The sequence below is a fragment of the Erythrolamprus reginae genome, chromosome 9, assembly GCF_031021105.1.
Source record: "Erythrolamprus reginae isolate rEryReg1 chromosome 9, rEryReg1.hap1, whole genome shotgun sequence".
Classification (NCBI taxonomy): domain Eukaryota; kingdom Metazoa; phylum Chordata; class Lepidosauria; order Squamata; family Dipsadidae; genus Erythrolamprus; species Erythrolamprus reginae.
In genome coordinates this window covers 40,019,168-40,038,273 of record NC_091958.1, presented here as the reverse complement: position 1 = coordinate 40,038,273, position 19,106 = coordinate 40,019,168, and the positions used below count along the sequence as shown (strand labels likewise).

Genomic DNA, 19,106 nt, shown 5'->3' with positions numbered 1-19,106 from the left:
ACATTACGGAGTCTGGTAATGAGTTCCACACTTCGACAACTCGATTTCTAAAGTCGTATTTTTTACAGTCAAGTTTGGAGCGGTTAATATTAAGTTTGAATCTGTTGTGTGCTCTTGTGTTGCGGTGGTTGAAGCTGAAGTAGTTGTTGGCATGCAGGACATTGCAGCATATGATCTTGTGGGCAATACTTAGATCATGTTTAAGGCGTCGTAGTTCTAAACTTTCTAGGCCCAGGATTGTAACTCTAGTTTCATAGGGTATTCTGTTTCGAGTGGAGGAGTGAAGGGCTCTTCCTGGTGAAGTATCTTTGGTGAAAGATACATCACCAGAATGGTGAAATATCTTTGAATATTTTCATATCAATGAATATATTCACTGAGCAGTTTAGCCCTCAGTTATCCTTTGCCCGGAGTGGCCATGGGAATATGTTCCTATATGGCATTCCAAGATAGAGGAATATACAAGACCCATTCCTTACATGAGCAAGAGATGGTGGAGTATCTTTGGACATAGCATTCACAGCCACGAATGAAGAGCCCACCAAGAGGCCAGCAGAACTGGCAAGCCTTTCCTTGACCAGCCCTTCGAATACTGCTTTGTCTCTTCCATTTGCGGCTTCGGAGGTACAATCGGGAGCAGGAGTCCCCAAACTTCACCACTTTAAGCCTTGTGGACTTCAACTCAGCTGCGCTGGCTTGAGAATTCTGGGAGTTGAAGTCCACAAGTCTTTAAAGTTGCCACGTTTGAGATTTAATAGACTACAACAATGGGACAAAATATTAGTTTTAAAATTCGAAATTAGATCAACCAATGATTACTAAAAACATCAGTAAACAGTTAGAGTTTTAAAGAGAAGCAAATTTGAATATTTCTTTTGTTAAGGGCAGGCTACGATAAAAATGCGAGTTTTTAAATAAAAGCAGGAATGAGTTTAGTTAAGAAAGCTAGAAATGGATTGAAGACACGATGGCATAGTTATGAAAAACAGCAAATAGCCAAGAGAAAATCTAGATAGCTATAGTACTTTAAATGCAAATGAAGGCAAAGAACAATAAAATCCAGGTGATAGTATTGGGAAAAGGAGGTAGCACAGGATGAATGATATATACCAGAATAAATTGGATAAATAATTAGAAAAATATGATTAATTTGACTAAGAATTTGGCATTTGAGATTATATTGTATTATATTTTAATTTGGGGTATGTAAATTGGAATCTCTGTGAAAAACAATTAAAAATGTATACCCCCTAAAAAGTAAGTAGAAATGGAACAAGACCATAAAGGCTGTGTGACAGGACAGTCAACAGAAAGATTGACATGTCTCTCTTGTACGTATGTATAGTTCTTCTTTTCTTTTCTTCTCTTTCTCTCTTCTTTCTCTCTTTTCTTTCCTCTCCTTTACTTTTTCTCACTTTCTTAATGTGTTGCACTTCTTTTTCCTTTTTTAATTAACCAAGACTATCTATTATAAAAGAGGTTTAAGTAAAAGCCACATATTTCTATTTGTTTTCATGTTCCTCACTTTCAAATTACTTTTTTGTGGTCTCTATATGTAAACATATATATTTTGTGTTGCTGTTTTTTCTTTAACAAAGATTTATTTTTTAAAATGAAAATAAAATAAATAAAGTTGCCAAGTTTGAAGACCTCTGATCTGGAGGCTGAACAATCTGACTGGCTGGAATTGTGGATTAGAGAATCCCAGCTGTGGGTAACTGAGTCGAAAGCTTTCCATTCTTCTCCGACAAGTAAAAGAAGGGAATGGATCACTCTTGTTATGCTGCCAAGTGGTATCACAGCTGCTTCAGCTGATATTCTCATTGTGTTTGGCTGATTGCGTTTCAATTCTTCTAGGAAGCGTTCTGGGTTTAAACCAGGCATCACCCTAGGTGGGAATTCCCACCATCCTTTTCAAAGCTTCCAGGTGAAAATGCGACTGCATTGATGTTTGTTATCTTGTCAGAAGGTTGTAACAGACCCCCCAAAAAAGGACCAGTAAGAGACTGGATTATTATCTGTGTACTGTGTGCAGTTCTGGTCACCTCACCTCAAGAAGGATATAATGGAACTGGAAAAGGTACAAAAAAGGGCAACAAGTATGATCAAGGAAATGGAGCCCCTCCCTTATGAAACCAGGTTGCAACGCCTTGGTCTCTTCAGCCTTGAAAGATGGTGTTTAAGGGGTGACTTGATCGAAGGGTATAAAATCATGCATGGGATAGAAAAGGTGGATAGAGAAAAATTCTTTTCTCTCACACACAATACTAGGACAAGGGAGCCCTCCCTAAAGCTCATAGATAAGAAAGCGAGGACAAATCAAGGGAAATATTTATTCACCTAGAGGGTCGATGGTTTATGGACTTCACTTCCAGAAGAGGCCGTGACAGCTGTCAGCCTAGAGAGCTTCAAGGCAGGATCAGACAGATTCATGGATGCCAAGTTTATCGGTGGTTATTGAAATGGATGTCCAAGTGCTGCCTCTATGTTGGTTGAGGCAGGCAGAATTCCCTTGAGTACCATTTGTTGGGGGTCAGGGGAAAGGGAGGGTCTTGCCTTCTCTTTCTGCTCAAGATCCCCATGGACAATTGATGGGCCACTGTGTGACACAGAATGCTGGACTCCATGGGCTTTGGCCTGATTCAGCAGGGCTCTTCTTAGGCTCTTATGTTCTTATGGAAATGGTATAGGGCAGTGATGGCGAACAGTTTTTGGCTTGGGTGTCAAAAGGGGGGCAAGCAGGATAGCGCATGTGCATATGCCCATATCTTTAATACAATGCCCTCCCCCCTGTTCATGCACACAACCCCTAGCTCTGCCTTCTACACATGTGCACAGTGAATCCCTGGATCTCTGGTAGGCTCATTGGGCTGATTTTCACTCTCCCCAGGGTTCAGAAAAACCTCCTAGAGCCTGTAGGGAGTGAAAAACAGCCAAATAGGGTCATTTTCCACCATCCCCAAGGTTCAGAAAAGCCTCCTGAAGCTCGTGGAGAGAAGAAAACGGTCAAATGGGCCAACCAGAAGTATGGAAATGAAGTTCGATTTGCATGGAATGTTTTTCGCCATCCCCAGGGTTCAGGAGGCTTTCCTGAAGCCTGGGAAGATCGAAAACAGCTGAAAAGAAAGCTGAAAATTAGCTGGCTAGAGTGTACATGCACACTGGAGCTAACATAAGTAGTGATGGGCGAACCCAACGGTGTTCGGGTTCGGCAGGTTCGGATGAACTTTATGCAAAATTCGGCCGAACCTGAACCGAACCCAAACTCGAACCCAAACGGGGAATCCCTTCCATGAAGAGATTCCAGGGGCAGAGCTTTGACGTCACTGGCAGGTTGCTAAGGACGCCAAGGTGATCACTTCCTGGATTCCATGGAAACCAGGAAGTGATCACCTTGGCGTCCTTAGCAACCTGCCGGTGACGTCAAAGCTCCGAACGCCGAACACGACCCCGAACTCTGGACCCGAATTGTGCTCTAGACCCATCACTAGACATAGGACAATTCCTTGTGTGCCCTCAGATGATGATGATGATGATGATGATGATGATAATGATTATTATTATTATTATTATTAATTAGATTTGTATGCCACCCCTCTCCGAGGACTTGGAGCAGCTCACAACAAGAAAAACAATACAACGAATACAAATCCAACATTTAAAAACAGTTTAAAAACCCTTATAAAAAACAATCATACAAGCCAAGCAAACCATGCATAAACCTCCATTTGCTAAGGGGTGTAGTAATTTCCCCATGCCTGGCGACATAGGTGGGTATTCAAAAATTTAAGAAAGGCAAGGAGAGTGAGGGCAGTCCTGATCTCTAGGGGGAGTAGATTCCAGAGGGCCAGGGCCATAGGAATTGAATTTAAACATGCCTGGGATAATCATAGATCCATCCTAAGATAAAATACAGGAAATAGTATAAGGGCAGACTAGATGGACCAGGAGGTCTTTTTCTGCCGTCAATCTTCTATGTTTCTCTGTTTCGGCAAGAATCCAATTCACACGATGGCTGATTTCCTGGATCAGGGAGACTTCACCTGCATTGGTTTGCTAGAGCAGTGTTTCCCAACCTTGGCCAATTGAAGATATTTGGACTTCAACTCCCAGAATTCCCCAGCCAGCGAACGCTGGCTGGGGAATTCTGGGAGTTGAAGTCCAGATATCTTCAAGTGGCCAAGGTTGGGAAACACTGTGCTAGAGAATCAGTCCCTTCCTTCTTGTTCTCTGAACCCAGGTCCGTCATTTGATGCATTTGCAACAGTCTCCAGGATTTCGTGACCTACAACATATTTATGGCTTGGTTCTTCCAAAGGTGCCTGGTCAAATGGGATTCCCACCACTTGCCTTCGGTTGCCAGGCAAAAATATTCTCCCGTGTTTTCCTACCAGTTGTTATTCTGTATAGAAAGGCAAATTTGGAATGTCTTTCAAAGCAAAAGCAGAGGGGAGGGGGGGGGTCAGATAAATTCTTGCCCTTACTCTTGACAAGCGGGAGAAGAGATGGGTATAAACATGCTCGTCTCCTCCATGCAATCATTTCCTAACTGACTTTTTAGCCTCTTAATATATATATATTTTTTCCCCTTCCCTTCAATCGTCTCTGTTTTTCGGAGACTGCCTGGACAAGTCTCTGCGGTTTTCTGGGCAAGGTTTTTTTTCCAGAATTGGCCAGAGCCTCCTTCCTACGGACGAGAGAAAGTGACCGGCCTAAGGTCCCACAGCTGGCTTTGCGCCCAGGATGGGGCTAGAACTCCCAGCCTCCTGGTTTCTAACCTGATGCCTTCACGCCATTAAATCCCCAACGACATGGTTTTTTTGTCCTTTCTTCCCACCGAGTCACCAAATTCAGCACGGCTTCAATGCTGCTTCTCCTTGAAAGAAATGGCAGGAGAATTTTTCGTTTCGGAAAAAATTGTCCACTCGATTTCTTTGTGCTTTTCTTCAATGTCCAAAGAACCCTTGATGTTCACTCTGGGGTGGCCGGCTTGCATGCAGATAAAAGAGAGAGAGAGGGAAAAAACACCTCTGGTGCTCAATGCTCAACATCCCGTGTGAAGCGGCTGCAGCTCTGGCTGAAACCCTCGGGGGGGTGGGGGGGATCCCGTGCATGGGAAGCCCTGGCAAACTGGGCACCAGTGTGGGGTCGAAGTCCAAGGCAGCCTTGATTTATTTTCTGAGCAGCCAGAGAAGCTCTGCATGTCAACTTGCCTTGCATGCGCCTGGCGGAGCCTTGCAAGTAATTGCCCCGCCATCCATTCTCCTCCTGCAATTACTTGCGGAAGCCAGCCGAGAGTCTCCAGCTTCCCAGCATATCCATGACTTCGGGGGCTCTGGGTTGCTCCCTGCTGCCCCCTGGGGGCCATAAGGATGTTTTGCATTTGGTTCTTTCATTTTGCTCGCCAGGAATGACTTGCCTGCAGCCCAGGGGGCGGGGCGGAGGGGCGGAGGGGCGGGGGGTTGGCGAGGCTGCAAGCGGGACCTAGCGAGCTACATCCGACTTATTTGCATTCTTTTTTTTCTTTTTTCCTTTTCCTTTGCTCCTTTTGCCACCTGCCATGAGTTTTTTTCTTCCCCTTTCATAGTGCGGACGCAATGCTGAAAACTTCGACCGGTTTTTCACCCGCCATCCACCTGTCTTAACTCCACTCCGACCAGGAAGTCATCAGGAACATTGACCAGTCAGAATTTGAAGGCTTTTCCTTTCTTAACTCTGAGTTTTTTAAGCCTGAAGTCAAGAGCTAAGTAGACGTCTTCCCCCTCCCTCCCTCCCCAACCCATCCTCCCCGACCATCTCCGTTTGGTCCCGGCTGCTGTGTGGTGGCACCTTTTGTTGCACCCATTAGCTGTCATGCTTTGGATATTATTATTTTTTTCTTTTGTGGTGATACTGGAATGACCATCCTTCCAAGACCTGCAACTGAGTGAGGGTTGCGTCCATGGCACAGGCAGGAGAAAAACGTTACGGCTGTGAGTCTAAAGATCTTGGAAGTTTAGCGGGAGGCAAGCGTTGGAAAGAGCCGCTTCCTTTAAAGTTAGAGAAATGCCTCTGGGATCTCGAGCACCTGTTGATGGGGCTCCCCTCTTTTCCTGCACCCCACTCCCGGAAGCAGTTGGCGAAAGGAGTGGACAATGCCTGGCTTTGCAAGACTGGACTTGGCTCGGCTCCTTTGCCCCCTGGCAGAACCGCCCGCTTAGAGGATGCTGCCTCCTCGTCTTCTCACTTCCCCTTGATGTGCATCCCATCCGTACAGAGAGCCAAACTCTCTGTTTTTCATTTTCCACGGCACCTGCAAAAATCACAGTGACTCCGAACTGGCTGCCAGGGGTCTTCGGGTCCAGCCTGCGTCTAGTTTCCCCAAACCTCCGTGAATCTGTGAAGCCTGTCAGTAGATGTTCATACTCGAGGATGTTTATTATTCTTATTCCCAGGAATCCTAGCAAGGGGATGGAGAGGGTGGGACCAGGACAGTCTGCAGACCCTTTGAAGGAAGTCGTGCCAGTTTAGATGGGGGTGAGGGATGCAGAAACAGGCAGATTCTGTCCCCGTGTGGGCCATGTTTGAAGTTACGCAACAGGAATTCCGCAACACCCATCGTCAGTTATTGCCATTTCTCATGTTCTTCTTAACTATTCTGGTTACAGTGGTACCTCTACCTACAAACGCCTCTACTTACGAACTTTTCTAGATAAGAACCGGGTGTTCAAGATTTTTTTGCCTCTTCTCAAGAACCATTTTCCACTTACAAACCTGAGCCTTCGAAACTGTAACCGGAAAAGGCGGGGAGAAGCCTCCGTGGGACCTCTCTAGGAATCTCCTGGGAGGAAACAGGGCCAGAAAAGGTGGGGAGAAGCCACAGTGGAGCCTCTCTGGGAATCTCCTGGGAGGAAACAGGGCCAGAAAAGGCAGGGAGAAGCCTCTGTGGGGCCTCTCTAGGAATGTCCTGGGAGGAAACAGGGCCAGAAAAGGGAGGGAGAAGCCTCCGTGGGGCCTTTCTTGGATTCTCCTGGGAGGAAACAGGGGAAGAAAAGGCAGGGAGAAGCCACAGTGGAACCTCTCTAGGAATCTCCTGGGAGGAAACAGGGCCAGAAAAGGCGGGGAGAAGCCTTTGTGGGGCCTCTCTAGGAATCTCCGGGGAGGAAACAGGCCAGAAAAAGTGGGGAGAAGCCTCCGTGGGGCCTTTCTAGGAATCTCCTGGGAGGAAACAAGGCCGGAACAGGTGAGAAGCCTCCATGGGTCCTCTCTAGGAATCTCCTGGGAGGAAACAAGGCCTCCACCCTCCCTGTGCTTTCCCCAATCGCACGGATCATTTGCTTTTACATTGATTCCTATGGGAAAAATTGCTTCTTCTTACAAACTTTTCTATTTAAGAACCTGGTCACAGAACGAATTAACTTCCTAAGTAGAGGTACCACTGTATTTGCATTAATAAAATCCACACCTAAAAACAGTCCTGGAACTGAAGCTGGCTTTTCCTGAGGCCAACTGAAAATCGTAAGCAGTGCCCAGAGACAAATGCCCATCTGGTCTCACCCAGCAATGCCTGATGGACATCACTGTAGATAGCTGGGGAAGTTTCCTGGGGGAATAATCCCTGTATGGTCGCAGCATGAAGCAGAGAGGCTCCCAGGATGGAAGAAAACAGCCTCCTCTTGAGGATGAAGGGTACTTTCTGACTTTTGTAGGTCAGAGAAAAACGGGCACCTGAAAGGATGGAGAACCGCTGCCGATGTTGGACCAAGTGACCTGGCACAGTAGAAGATGGGATTTGGTCTCCAGGAAGGTCCTCCAGAGCGGGTCAGAAATTGAGAAGCCCTAGTTTGGTTTTCAGTGGTAGGAGCAGGGGTGAGCTACTTCCTGGATGGGGGGTGGACACAGTGGGGTAGTAAAAATGGAGCTCCACTCCAGAGCCCCAATTTGCACTGAAAGATGTTGAAAGAAAATGCAGGGCATCCTGCATAAGCCATGCCCACAGTGGCATAGTAAGAATTTTGGTAGCCCTTCACTGGCTAGAAGAGAAGGAAATAGTGCCTTGGTGGCCCAGTGGTTAGGGTGCAGTACTACAAGCTACTTCTGCTGATCACCGACTGCCAGCAGTTTGGCAGATCAAATCTCAGCAGGCTCAAGGTTGACCCTTCCTTCCTTCCTTCCTTCCTTCCTCCCTTCCTCCCTCCCTCCCTTCCTCCTTCCTTCCTTCCCTTCCTCCCTCTTTCCCTTCCTTCCTTCCTCCTTCCTTCCTTCCTTCCTCCCCCCTCCCTCCCTCTCTCCTTCCTTCCCTTCCTTCCTTCCTTCCTCCTTCCTTCCCTTCCTTCCTCCCTCCTTCTTTCCTTCCCTCCCTCCCTCCTTCCTTCCCTCCCTCCTTCCTTCCCTTCCTCCCTCCTTCCTTCCTCCCTCCCTCCCTCCCTTCCTCCCTCCCTCTCTCCTTCCTTCCCTTCCTTCCTTCCTTCCTCCTTCCTTCCCTTCCTTCCTTCCTCCCTCCTTCTTTCCTTCCCTTCCTCCCTTCTTTCTTCCCTTCCTTCCTTCCTCCTTCCTTCCTTCCCTTCCTCCCCTCCCTTCCTCCCTCCCTCTCTCCTTCCTTTCCTTCCTTCCTCCCTTCCTCCCTTCCTCCTTCCTTCCCACCTTCCTTCCTCAGTGGTTAGAGTGCAGTACTGCAAGCTACTTCTGCTGATCACCAGCTTCCAGCAGTTTGGCAGATCGAATCTCAGCAGGCTCAAGGTTGACCCTTCCTTCCTTCCTTCCCTTCTTCCCCTCCCTTCCTGCCTCCCTCTCTCCTTCCTTCCCTTCCTTCCTTCTTTCCTTCCTTCCCTCCTTCCTTCCTCAGTGGTTAGAGTGCAGTACTGCAAGCTACTTCTGCTGATCACCAGCTGCCAGCAGTTTGGCAGGTCGAATCTCAGTAAGCTCAAGGTTGACCTTCCTTCCTTCCTTCCTTCCTTCCTTCCTTCCTTCCTTCCTTCCTTCCTTCCTTCCTCAGTGGTTAGAGTGCAGTACTGCAAGCTACTTCTGCTGATCACCAGCTGCCAGCAGTTTGGCAGGTCGAATCTCAGTAAGCTCAAGGTGGACTCAGCCTTCCAACCTTTCATGGTCAGTAAAATGAGGACCCAGATTGTTGGAGGCAATCTGTAAACCGCTTAGAGTGGGCTATAAAGCACTGTGAAGCAGTATATAAGTCTGCAATGCTATTGCTAATGCTCAGTGAGAAGGGTTCCCAGGGGGAGGAAGAATTGACAGCTGGAACTCAGTTTATGGAACCACATCTTTGTTTGATTTTTTTTTAGCTCATTTCCCTGATAAGAAGGCATGTTTCCGCAAAATGTCACCACTTTGTCTCAGGAGTCCCCAATCTGGCCATCAAAATTCCCATCTTGGAGTCAATGGTCAAGCTCGTATCTACCATTCCATGTTAGTTTTTATGTTTAATTTGTATCAACCCCATGTGGCACCTTTGCAAGTATTTTGGGGGAGGGGTACTGTTTGTCCGGCTGCCAAATTAACAAATTCCATATGTCCCACTGTGCTTTATCTGTGTCAAAAATTTAGTAATTTTACTAAAATTAAGCTGATATTTAAAATCCAAAAAGTTTGTGTGTAATTTGACTGATGCTGTAAAATATTTTTGCTTTGGCTAATATTCTTCATAGAATAAGAAATATTTTCTGTTGGAATTTGAAATTGTCAGTGCTTTTGAGGAAAGGGAAAGAAGAGAAAGAGAGAGAGAAAGGAATGAAAGGAAAGAAAGAAAGAAAGGAAAGAAAGAAGGAAGGAAAGGAAAGAAGGAAGGAAAGAAAGAAAGAAAGATTCTTTAAAGTTGGATTATGCATTTCTTATCTCTTTTGTTCTTTCCCACATCCTGCTTGTGGGGTGTGCAAATACCAGTTTGATTTTGAGTTGTTTATGTTATGCCAAACTTTTTTTTCAGAAACAGTTATAAAATAAAAAGTAAAACCTATTTTGAGGAAACCTCAATTTATTCTAAACACAGGTCTTCAATGAGAAGGGAATAATTTGAAAGCAACATCTCTGTTCCGAAGTTCAAATCTGATAGCATTACATTACATCTACTACTTTTTAGAAACCATCAGGGCCAAAACTGTTGAACTTGACATGTGAAATCTAATCATGAAATTTCAGCAAGATTTAGGACCCTTCCTTAGAAATATATGTTAATCTCAATTTTAAAAAAAGAAAAGATTATAAGAAAGCCTTCTGTAAGAAATTGAAATTTCAGGTATTGGTGTTTTTAGCTCCCACTCTACAAAATATTAGGTAATCTGTATCAGAGTGTTAAAAATTCTGAATAGAAAACCCCAGAATTTTTCTATGATTCTTTAGGGTTCTTGCATTGAGCAGGGATCGAATTCCATTCCTGAAATGCTGCCCTCTAACTCAAAATTTAAAATCTAGCACCACTGAGATGATGCTTTGGTTTCCTCAAGACCAGAGGTCTTCAAACGTGGCAACTTTAAGACTTGTGGACAGAATGTCCCAGAATGAAGTCCACAAAGACTTGTGGACTTCAACTCCTAGAATGTCCCAGAATGAAGTCCACAAAGACTTGTGGACTTCAACTCCCAGAATGTCCCAGAATGAAGTCCACAAAGACTTGTGGATTTCAACTCCCAGAATGTCCCAGAATGAAGTCCACAAAAACTTGTGGATTTCAACTCCTAGAATGTCCCAGAATGAAGTTCACAAAGACTTGTGGATTTCAACTCCTAGAATGTCCCAGAATGAAGTCCATAAAAACTTGTGGATTTCAACTCCTAGAATGTTCCAGAATGAAGTCCACAAAGACTTGTGGATTTCAACTCCTAGAATGTCCCAGAATGAAGTTCACAAAGACTTGTGGATTTCAACTCCTAGAATGTCCCAGAATGAAGTCCATAAAAACTTGTGGATTTCAACTCCTAGAATGTCCCAGAATGAAGTCCACAAAGACTTGTGGATTTCAACTCCCAGAATGTCAAACTCCTAGCTGTGCTGGCTGGAGAATTCTGGGAGTTGTAGTCCACAAGTCTTAAAGTTGACAAGTTTGAAAGACCTCTGCTCAAACCTTCTGAGAGAATGCAACTGGAGCAATACCAGACCCATGTAGCACTTACCTGGAGAACTTGGGTCTTGGAGATAAGAGCTTAACGTTCCAACTCCTCAGAAATGGGTAGCCTCTGAAGTTAGCACGCTCTTTCCATTTTCTCACTACTCACCCCAAGGACTTGGAGACCTCCATCAAGTCAGGGCTCAGGAACTTAAGCAATTGAAAATTGCATCATCTACATCAGTGACGAGACTTGATGGTCATGTGGGATGGTTGTCCAAGCGTCCACCATTGGTGATAGCGTGACCTTGACCCCTTCCCAAATATTCTGATGGTGCCTAAGGAAAACCGAAGGGCTTCTCTTTTTCTCAGCCCAAATTTTAGTTATTTATTTCATTTATTTAATTGGATTTGTATGGTGCCGCTCTCCGAGGACTCGGGGCGGCTCACACATACAAAAACAGAACAATAATATAAATCCAATTAATACTACATTAAAAACAACCATTGAATTCAATTAAAAGAAAGTAAAACCTATCAAACCAATCATTCAACACTCATACTGAAAACATTCATTGATCAAGGGGAAGATCTAAAAGTCTCAAGCCTGGCGGCAAAGATGAGTTTTTAAGCTCTTTCAGAAGGCAGTGTGACTCTCCGGGGGGAGCTGATTCCAGAGGGCTGGGGCCCCCACAGAGAGGGCTCTTCCCCTAGGTCCCGCCAGCCAACATTGTTTGGTCGACGGGACCCTAAGGAGGCCAACTCTATGGGACCTCACCAGTCACTGGGATTCATGCGGCAGAAGGCGGTCTCGGAGATAATCTGATGATGGTGCCTCGGGTTTTCTCTCTGATGCTTACAAACCACCTTCCTTTACTGGCTCTTTCAAAGCCCATAGCAACGTTTTCTGTGGGAGGCTTTGGCCAAAGTCCCACAACCTCCCTGAAAGGTTCTCTGTCACATCAGGTGGCATGTGGTCATCCCCTGACTCATCATCAGCCCACAGCTTTGCTCGGAGCCAGCTGTCCTTTTGGGCAATTAGAAAGGGTTCCCGGAGGAGAGAAAGCAAGGAGAGAAAATCCAAATAACAAATTGTGCTTCTCCACGCTTCCTATTGAGTGACAATGAGGAAAAAAAAAACCCACAGGGAAGGTCACCTAGGAGAAGACACCCATTCTTTGTAACCACTCTAAGGAAACAGATGAAATATACAGGGGGTGGACCAAAAAATGGAAACACTTGACTTTTTGGCATCATAATTTTTGAACATGTTCAAATCAATCAAAATTTGACATATTTTAATGTTGTAGTTTTTTATTCTGTTATTTGATCTGTTTTTTAAAACTACCTTTTTTTTAACAGAAATTTAAGAAAATTGGTTACAACCTAGAAATGGCAGACCTCTGAGACTTTCAAAGAGGCCAAATTGTTGGTGCTCCAATGGCAGGCGCTAGTGTAACAGAAAGTGCCCAAATGTTTGGCGTTTCAAGAGGTCATGTCTCAAAAGTCATGACTGCGTTTGAAAGAGAAGCACAGCCAAGCACAGGTCTGATCGAAAGTCCAAGTTGTCTGAGAGAGACCGTCGGGCTCTAAAGCGAATTGTTAGAGCGGATCGCAAGACCACAGCTCCTAAAATCACTGCAGAGCTCAATAGACACGTACAGAACCCAGTTTCCAGAAAAACTGTTCAAAGGGAGCTTCACAAATTTGGATTCCACGGAAGAGCTGCAAGGCGTTTCCATTTCTTTGTCCACCCCCCTGTAGTTTTCAGGACATTTTCCTTCCAGCTTCTTCTGGTGCACATGATTTCATCAGTAATGTGTCTTGAGTCATAACTGACACAACCACCGACAATAACAAGAGCCACTGTCCTGTTCTTTGGCCTAGAGCAGTGATGGCAAACCTATGGCACAGGTGCCACAGGTGGCACGCGGAGCCATATCCACTGGCACATGAGCCATTGCCCTAGCTCTGCTCCAACATGCATGTGTATGCTGGCCAGTTGATTTTTGGCTTGCACAGAGGTTCTGGGAGGGCGTTTTTGGCTTCCAGAGAGCCTCCGAGGGATGAGAAAGGGCATTTTATCCTCCCTTGGCTCCAGGGAAGTGTTTAGAGCCTGGGGAGGGTGAAACACGAGCCTACTGGGCCCACCAGAAGTTGGGAAACAGTCTCCAGTGAGCCTCTGGTGGCCAGGGAAGGCTGTTTTGCTATTCCCAGGGATTGAATTATGGGCGTGGGCACTTGTGCATGCACAATAGCGCACGCCCATGCTCTTTTGGCATCTGAGGAAAAAAAGGTTTGCCATCACTGGCCTAGAGCAACCTTACCCAGTGTTGGGCCATCCTCTGGCCCATATCATGATGAGACTCTGTCCTACATGGTTGACTAGCACCAGATTGTAGAGGATTCTCCTAGGTCCATGATGGTGAACCTATGGCATGTGTGCCACAGGTGGGCACATAGAGCCATATTATTATTATTATTATTATTATTATTATTATTATTATTATTATTATCATCATCATCATCATCATCATCATCATCATCATAATCATCATTATTAATTAGATTTGTATGCTGCCCCTCTCCGGAGACTCGGAGCAGCTCACAACAATAAAACAGTACAAATCTAATAGTAAAAACAGTTTAAAACCCTTAATATAAAAAGCAATCATACATCTCATTCAAACCACACATAAAACAAAGCGGGCCAGGGGAATCAATTTCCCCATGCCTGACAACAGAGGTGGGTTTTAAGGAGTTTGCGGAAGGCAAGGAGGGTGGGGGCAATCCTAATCTCTGGGGGGAGTTGGTTCCAGAGGGTCGGGGCCGCCACAGAGAAGGTTCTGCCCATGAGTCCTGCCAGACGACATTGCTTCATCGACGGGACCCAGAGAAGGCCGATTCTGTGGGACCTAACCGATCGCTAGGATTCGTGCGGCAGAAGGCGGTCCCGGAGATATTCTGGTCCGATGCCATGAAGGGCTTTATAGGTCATAACCAACACTTTGAATTGTGACCAGAAACTGATCGGCAACCAAAGCAAATTGTGGAGCGTTGGTGTAACATGGGCATACCTGGGGAAGCCCATGATTGCTCTCGCAGCTGCATTCTGCACGATCTGAAGTTTTTGAACACTCTTCAAAGGTAGCCCCATGTAGAGATAATTGCAGTAGTCAAACCTCGAGGTGATGAGGGCATGAGTGACTGTGAGTGAATATCTGCTGGCATGCAAGCCATTGTCCTAGCTTAGATCCTGTGCACATGTACCTGCCAGTCAGCTGATTTTTGGCTCACGCAGAGACTCTGGGAGGGCATTTTGGGCCTTTGCACAGCCTCCAGGGCAGGCAGGAGAGGGCGTTTTCACCCTCCCCATGCTCCAAGAAAGCCTATGGAGCCTGGGAAGGGTGAAAAACACACCTACTGGGCTCACTGGAAATCAGAAAACGTGGTAGCAGGAGAAGGGGGTCATGTGGGCATGCATGGGGGGCGGGGAAGCACAGTGGGGGTGCACACAGATGTGCAGGAGGCAGGGCCTGTGGGGCATTGAATTATTTTGCACCCCATGCAAAAAAAGGTTAGCCCCACTGCCCCTGTGTCTCCGCCTGCAGTTTCGCTACCTGCCCTGGTGCAGTAGCATAATTAGCACTCAGAGCCACGGGGGCGAGCACACGTCACCGTTCCACCTTATCAGCCCACCTCTGTGTAAGCGGGATTTGTATCTTGACCACTAAAGAATGGGGATTTTGCTGAGAGTTACTTAAACAGCTCTTCTCGGGAGGCTCAACTCTAAACTCTGCATTTGGCCCTATGGATTTGAAAGGGGGAGCAAACAGCCACGTCACAGCCCCTGTGCGTCCTCACATTGCACATGAACCTGGGCACTTCTAAGTTTGGTTGCATCCGAGGGCCCCCCCTTGCTGACGGCTTCTGCAGGGTGGAGCCACTAAGCAAATGGAGCCCCTTCCTCTATCCCGTTGCTGATGCTGCCGCTGCTGTGTCTATATTCGGCCCCTGGATGTTCTTGGAAGCCTTGCGGTGGCTTCATCCCACACCAGCAAAACCTCTGTGTAAGTACTGATCTGGAGAGGTGCTCCTTAGCCAGGCGACGGCAGTGGGACCCCCTCCCTCTTCCCCAGCACTGGGGTGATGTGGCCCCTTTTGTTTGGGGGGGGCTCCTCCTTGTGCCTCTCCCTGCGCTGCTTTTAACCCTTTCACTTTTTCATCCCACAGAAAGACAAGCACGACACGTCCAACTTCGATAAGGAGTTCACGAGGCAGCCCGTGGAACTCACGCCCACCGACAAACTCTTCATCATGAATTTGGACCAGAACGAGTTTGCAGGCTTCTCCTACACTAACCCGGAGTTTGTCATTCACGTTTAGGCCCCGCCTGGCAAATATTCCTACTGTTGTATTCGTAGGGCTGAACTCCAGGATGCTGTGTGTGTGGGAGAGAGAGTGTGTGTGTGTGAATGTACACCTGAACCACCCACCCCCAAGCTCTCACCGTCTTTAGTCTTCCGGGGTTGATGGTACCCACAATCCTAGGTAGGAGCCGAGGTGGCTGATTCTGTTCCGTATCCTTTCCTTCTTTGTATGCCCAAATGGTACAGTTGCCCCGATCCGCAGTGGGACTCCCACTGGTTCCTAGGTAAAGAGCGGCTAGCATTCTCAGACTCTCTAGCCTGTTTTATTTCTGTCTGGTTTCAAGACTCTGGCCTCAAAGTACCAGACTTTCTTCTGTCCTTTGTATTTTGCAATTTCTCTCAAACGGAAACCCTGAATCCTTTTTGTGTGTCTTGGAATGCGAAGCATGCTTCATAGCCTCCCTATCTATGCCTGCAGCTGTGACCCCATCTTATTGTTTGGTGGTTGTTCCAAGAGTCCGAAAAATCAACGTGGTGGCCACAACCATGAGATCAAAGGCGCCCCCTCTACATTATGCACTATATGGACACGCAAACCCACCAGGCAAACCTGTTGTTCAGGCCTCCGGTCGATGTGGAGAACTTGTTTCTAAAATGACCGTCTCCCTCTTTCGTGGCTGTGAACACACCTTGAGCACCAAGTTTCTTCCCCCGCCTCTAAATGATATACAGTAGTGGATGGTTTACTTGTCGTGTATCTTGGGGTTCTGCTGCTTTGGGAACAGGAGAAAGAAGCCAAAAAGGAGAAAATAAATAATAAGAGGGCGATTAAATGTCACTAGGGTGATTTGCAGTCTTTGGTTAAATCTGGCTGTTAAAAACAAGCTTTGGTTTATGTCGTTATTTATTTGTTTCAGTCCTGGGGCTGCCCCACTCCATAGTTACTCTGGGTCAATGATGGCGAACCTATGGCATGGGTGCCACAGTTGACATGCGGAGCCATATCTGCTGGCACATGAGCCGTTGCCCTAGCTCAGCTCCAACATGCATGAGTGTGTCAGCCAGCTGATTTTTAGCTCACACAGAGGCTCTGGGAGGGTGTTTTTGGCTTCCAAAGAGCCTCCAGGGGGCTGGGGGAGGACGTTCTTACCTTCCCCCAGCTCCAGGGAAGCCTTTGGAGCCTGGGGAGGGCAAAACACGAGTCTACTGGGCCCACCAGAAGTTGGGAAACAGGCCATTTCCAACCTCCAGGGGGCTTTAGGAGAAGCTGTTTTTGTCCTCCCCAGACATTGAATTATGGGTGTGGGCACTCGCACATGCGTGATAACACCCACACATGATCTTTCGGCACCCAAGGGGAAAAAGGTTCGCCATCACTGCCCTAGACCATTCCAGGCAAATGGATGCCCAGTCTTTTCTCAAAAGCCTCCAGTGATGCCGCACCCATAACTTCTTGAAGCAAGCTGTTCCATTGTTTGATTGCTCTCAACATTAGGAAATTTCTCCTTTCCTGCGTTCCCAAAATGATGGCCACCCCAGGAGGTCAGAATCCTGGACTAGATTTGCTGGGACCTGACAAAATTTCCAAGTTGGTCTTCCAATTTGCAATGTAAACTGATCACCTGGTCACCTCACCTCAAGAAGGATATAATGGAACTGGAAAAGGTGCAAAAAAGGGCAACAAATATGATCAAAGCAATGGAGCCCCTCTCTTATGAATCCAGATTGCAACGCCTTGGTCTCTTCAGCCTTGAAAGACGGTGTTCAAGGGGTGAATTGATTGAAGTGTATAAAATCATGCATAGGATAGAAAAGGTGGATAGAGAACAATTATTTTCTCTATCACACAATACTAGGACGAGGGGACACTCGCTAAAGCTCACAGGTAAGAAAGTGAGGACAAATAAAGGGAAATATTTCTTCACCCAGAGGGTCGTTGGTTTATGGGATTCCCTTCCAGAAGAGGCCATGACAGCTGTCAGCCTGGAGAGCTTCAAGGCAGGATTAGACAGATTCATGGATGCCAAGTGTATCGGTGGTTATTGAAACAGATGTCCAAGCGCCGCCTCTATGTTGGTTGAGGCAGGCAGGGTTCCCTTGAGTACCATTTGTTGGGGGTCAGGGGAAAGGGGGGGTTGCCTTCTCTTTCTGCTCAAGATCCCCATGTACAATTGGTGGGCCACTGTGGGCCACAGAATGCTGGACTCGAGGGGCTTTGGCCTGGTTCAGCAGGGCTCTTCTTAGGTTCTTATGTTCTAAACATTAAAACAAACAGATGTGTATCAAGGGGGGAACGCAGCTGGCCAGAAGACACTATCTAAACCTCAGGGCTCAGCCTCCATCTTAACCCCCCAGCTCTTTAACAATTTGCAGCATCCAATTTGAAAGGATGAGAGGGGTCCTTACTCTCTTGTGTGATCTATGTGCGTAATGGGCAGGGGGGGAAATCCTATTCCACAAGGCTGACATGGTCTTAATCATTCTGGAAGAGTTCGCCAAATCCCACCCACCGCCACTCCTTCATTGGTGACTTGAGCATATGGTAGAAAGGGTGTTCATAGGGGGCCCACAGCACATTTGGGATGATTTTCTCTGCTGTAACCTGGATCTCGGAGCTGACTAATCTCTCCAGGCATCTGAAACTTACACAGGCGCTTTCCAAGGTTTGCGTTCCCCACAATTGGTCACACCGAACCATATGTGTTCTCTCCAAGTGCTGTCTTTAGAATCTTGCCAGTATTTGTATCACAAGTTGGTACCAACATTCTTCATGGCTGAAAAATGCCAACGTGCCCAAAGAGGAAGGCAGAGGAAATATATATATATATATTATTTGTGTTGTGTCCAAATGACAAATTGCAGGCTGTTTTTCCTAGAGTGCCTTCTTCTTTTGTTTGTTTGTTTGTTTGTTTGTTTGACTGATGTGGAAGTTCACTTCTGAATGCAAAGGCTTCATGTTCTGTGTACATCCGAAATAGATTTCTTGTAAATATTCTGGGAAGATTGTTCTGCTCTGCCTCCTTCTACTAAAGCTATGGAGAAGCCAAAGTTCTTCGCCGCCTCCGTGGAGGCCAGGGCAAGAGAGAGAGAGCTTCTCTGAAGCCTGGCAACCAGATCCCAGGGAAGTTATGGAGGAGAGCTTTTGCAGGTGCCACAAGGAGAATGGCACGTTGGCCTGGACAGAAGTCTGGAGGCTGCAAAAAATTGGCAGCTTCGGTCTTGGGACTCCCCTTTTGCCACCAGTTGCCCTCGAAGACCAAACCATGAGCCCATCTCCCCAGGACCACAACCCTCTGGCAATAATCCATTGAAGAGAGTATGGCATAGTTCACTTGAGTGCTTGCAAGAATATCTCAGAATTGGGGGTGCAGGGATGAGTGACAGGTGCAGCCCAAAGGGAAGCAATGCCAGTCCTTGGCAGGCAGAGTCCACCTTCCTGCTCTTATTAAAAGAGGGGACCTTACCAAGCAAAGAAGGGAGTAGCTCCAGCCATAGTTCCGTCTAAGCTGAGCAGTGAGCAATCGCTCACTTAAAAATCATCATCAACTCAGAGTTTTCCAAACCGGCCCAGAAGCCGAGAGGGAAAGAGTGAGAGGGAAGGAGAGAGAGAGGAAGAGAGGAAGAGAGAGAAACAGATAGAAAAAAGAGAGGAAGGAAAAGAGAAAGAAAAAGAATGGGAGTAAGGAAGAGAGAAAGAAAAT

General features: G+C 46.6%; 1 protein-coding gene across 1 annotated transcript in view; it reads left to right on the top strand.

Annotated features, from left to right (window-relative positions):
• PRKCB (protein kinase C beta) overlaps nucleotides 1-16,226 on the top strand; it is a 273,710-nt gene extending 257,484 nt beyond the window's left edge. Inside the window, exon 17 of the mRNA XM_070760867.1 lies at nucleotides 15,269-16,226. Within this exon, the coding sequence (XP_070616968.1) occupies nucleotides 15,269-15,421 (153 nt within the window). The 3' untranslated portion in view covers nucleotides 15,422-16,226. The remainder of the gene's footprint in view (nucleotides 1-15,268) is intronic.
• Nucleotides 16,227-19,106: the final 2,880 nt, after the last annotated feature.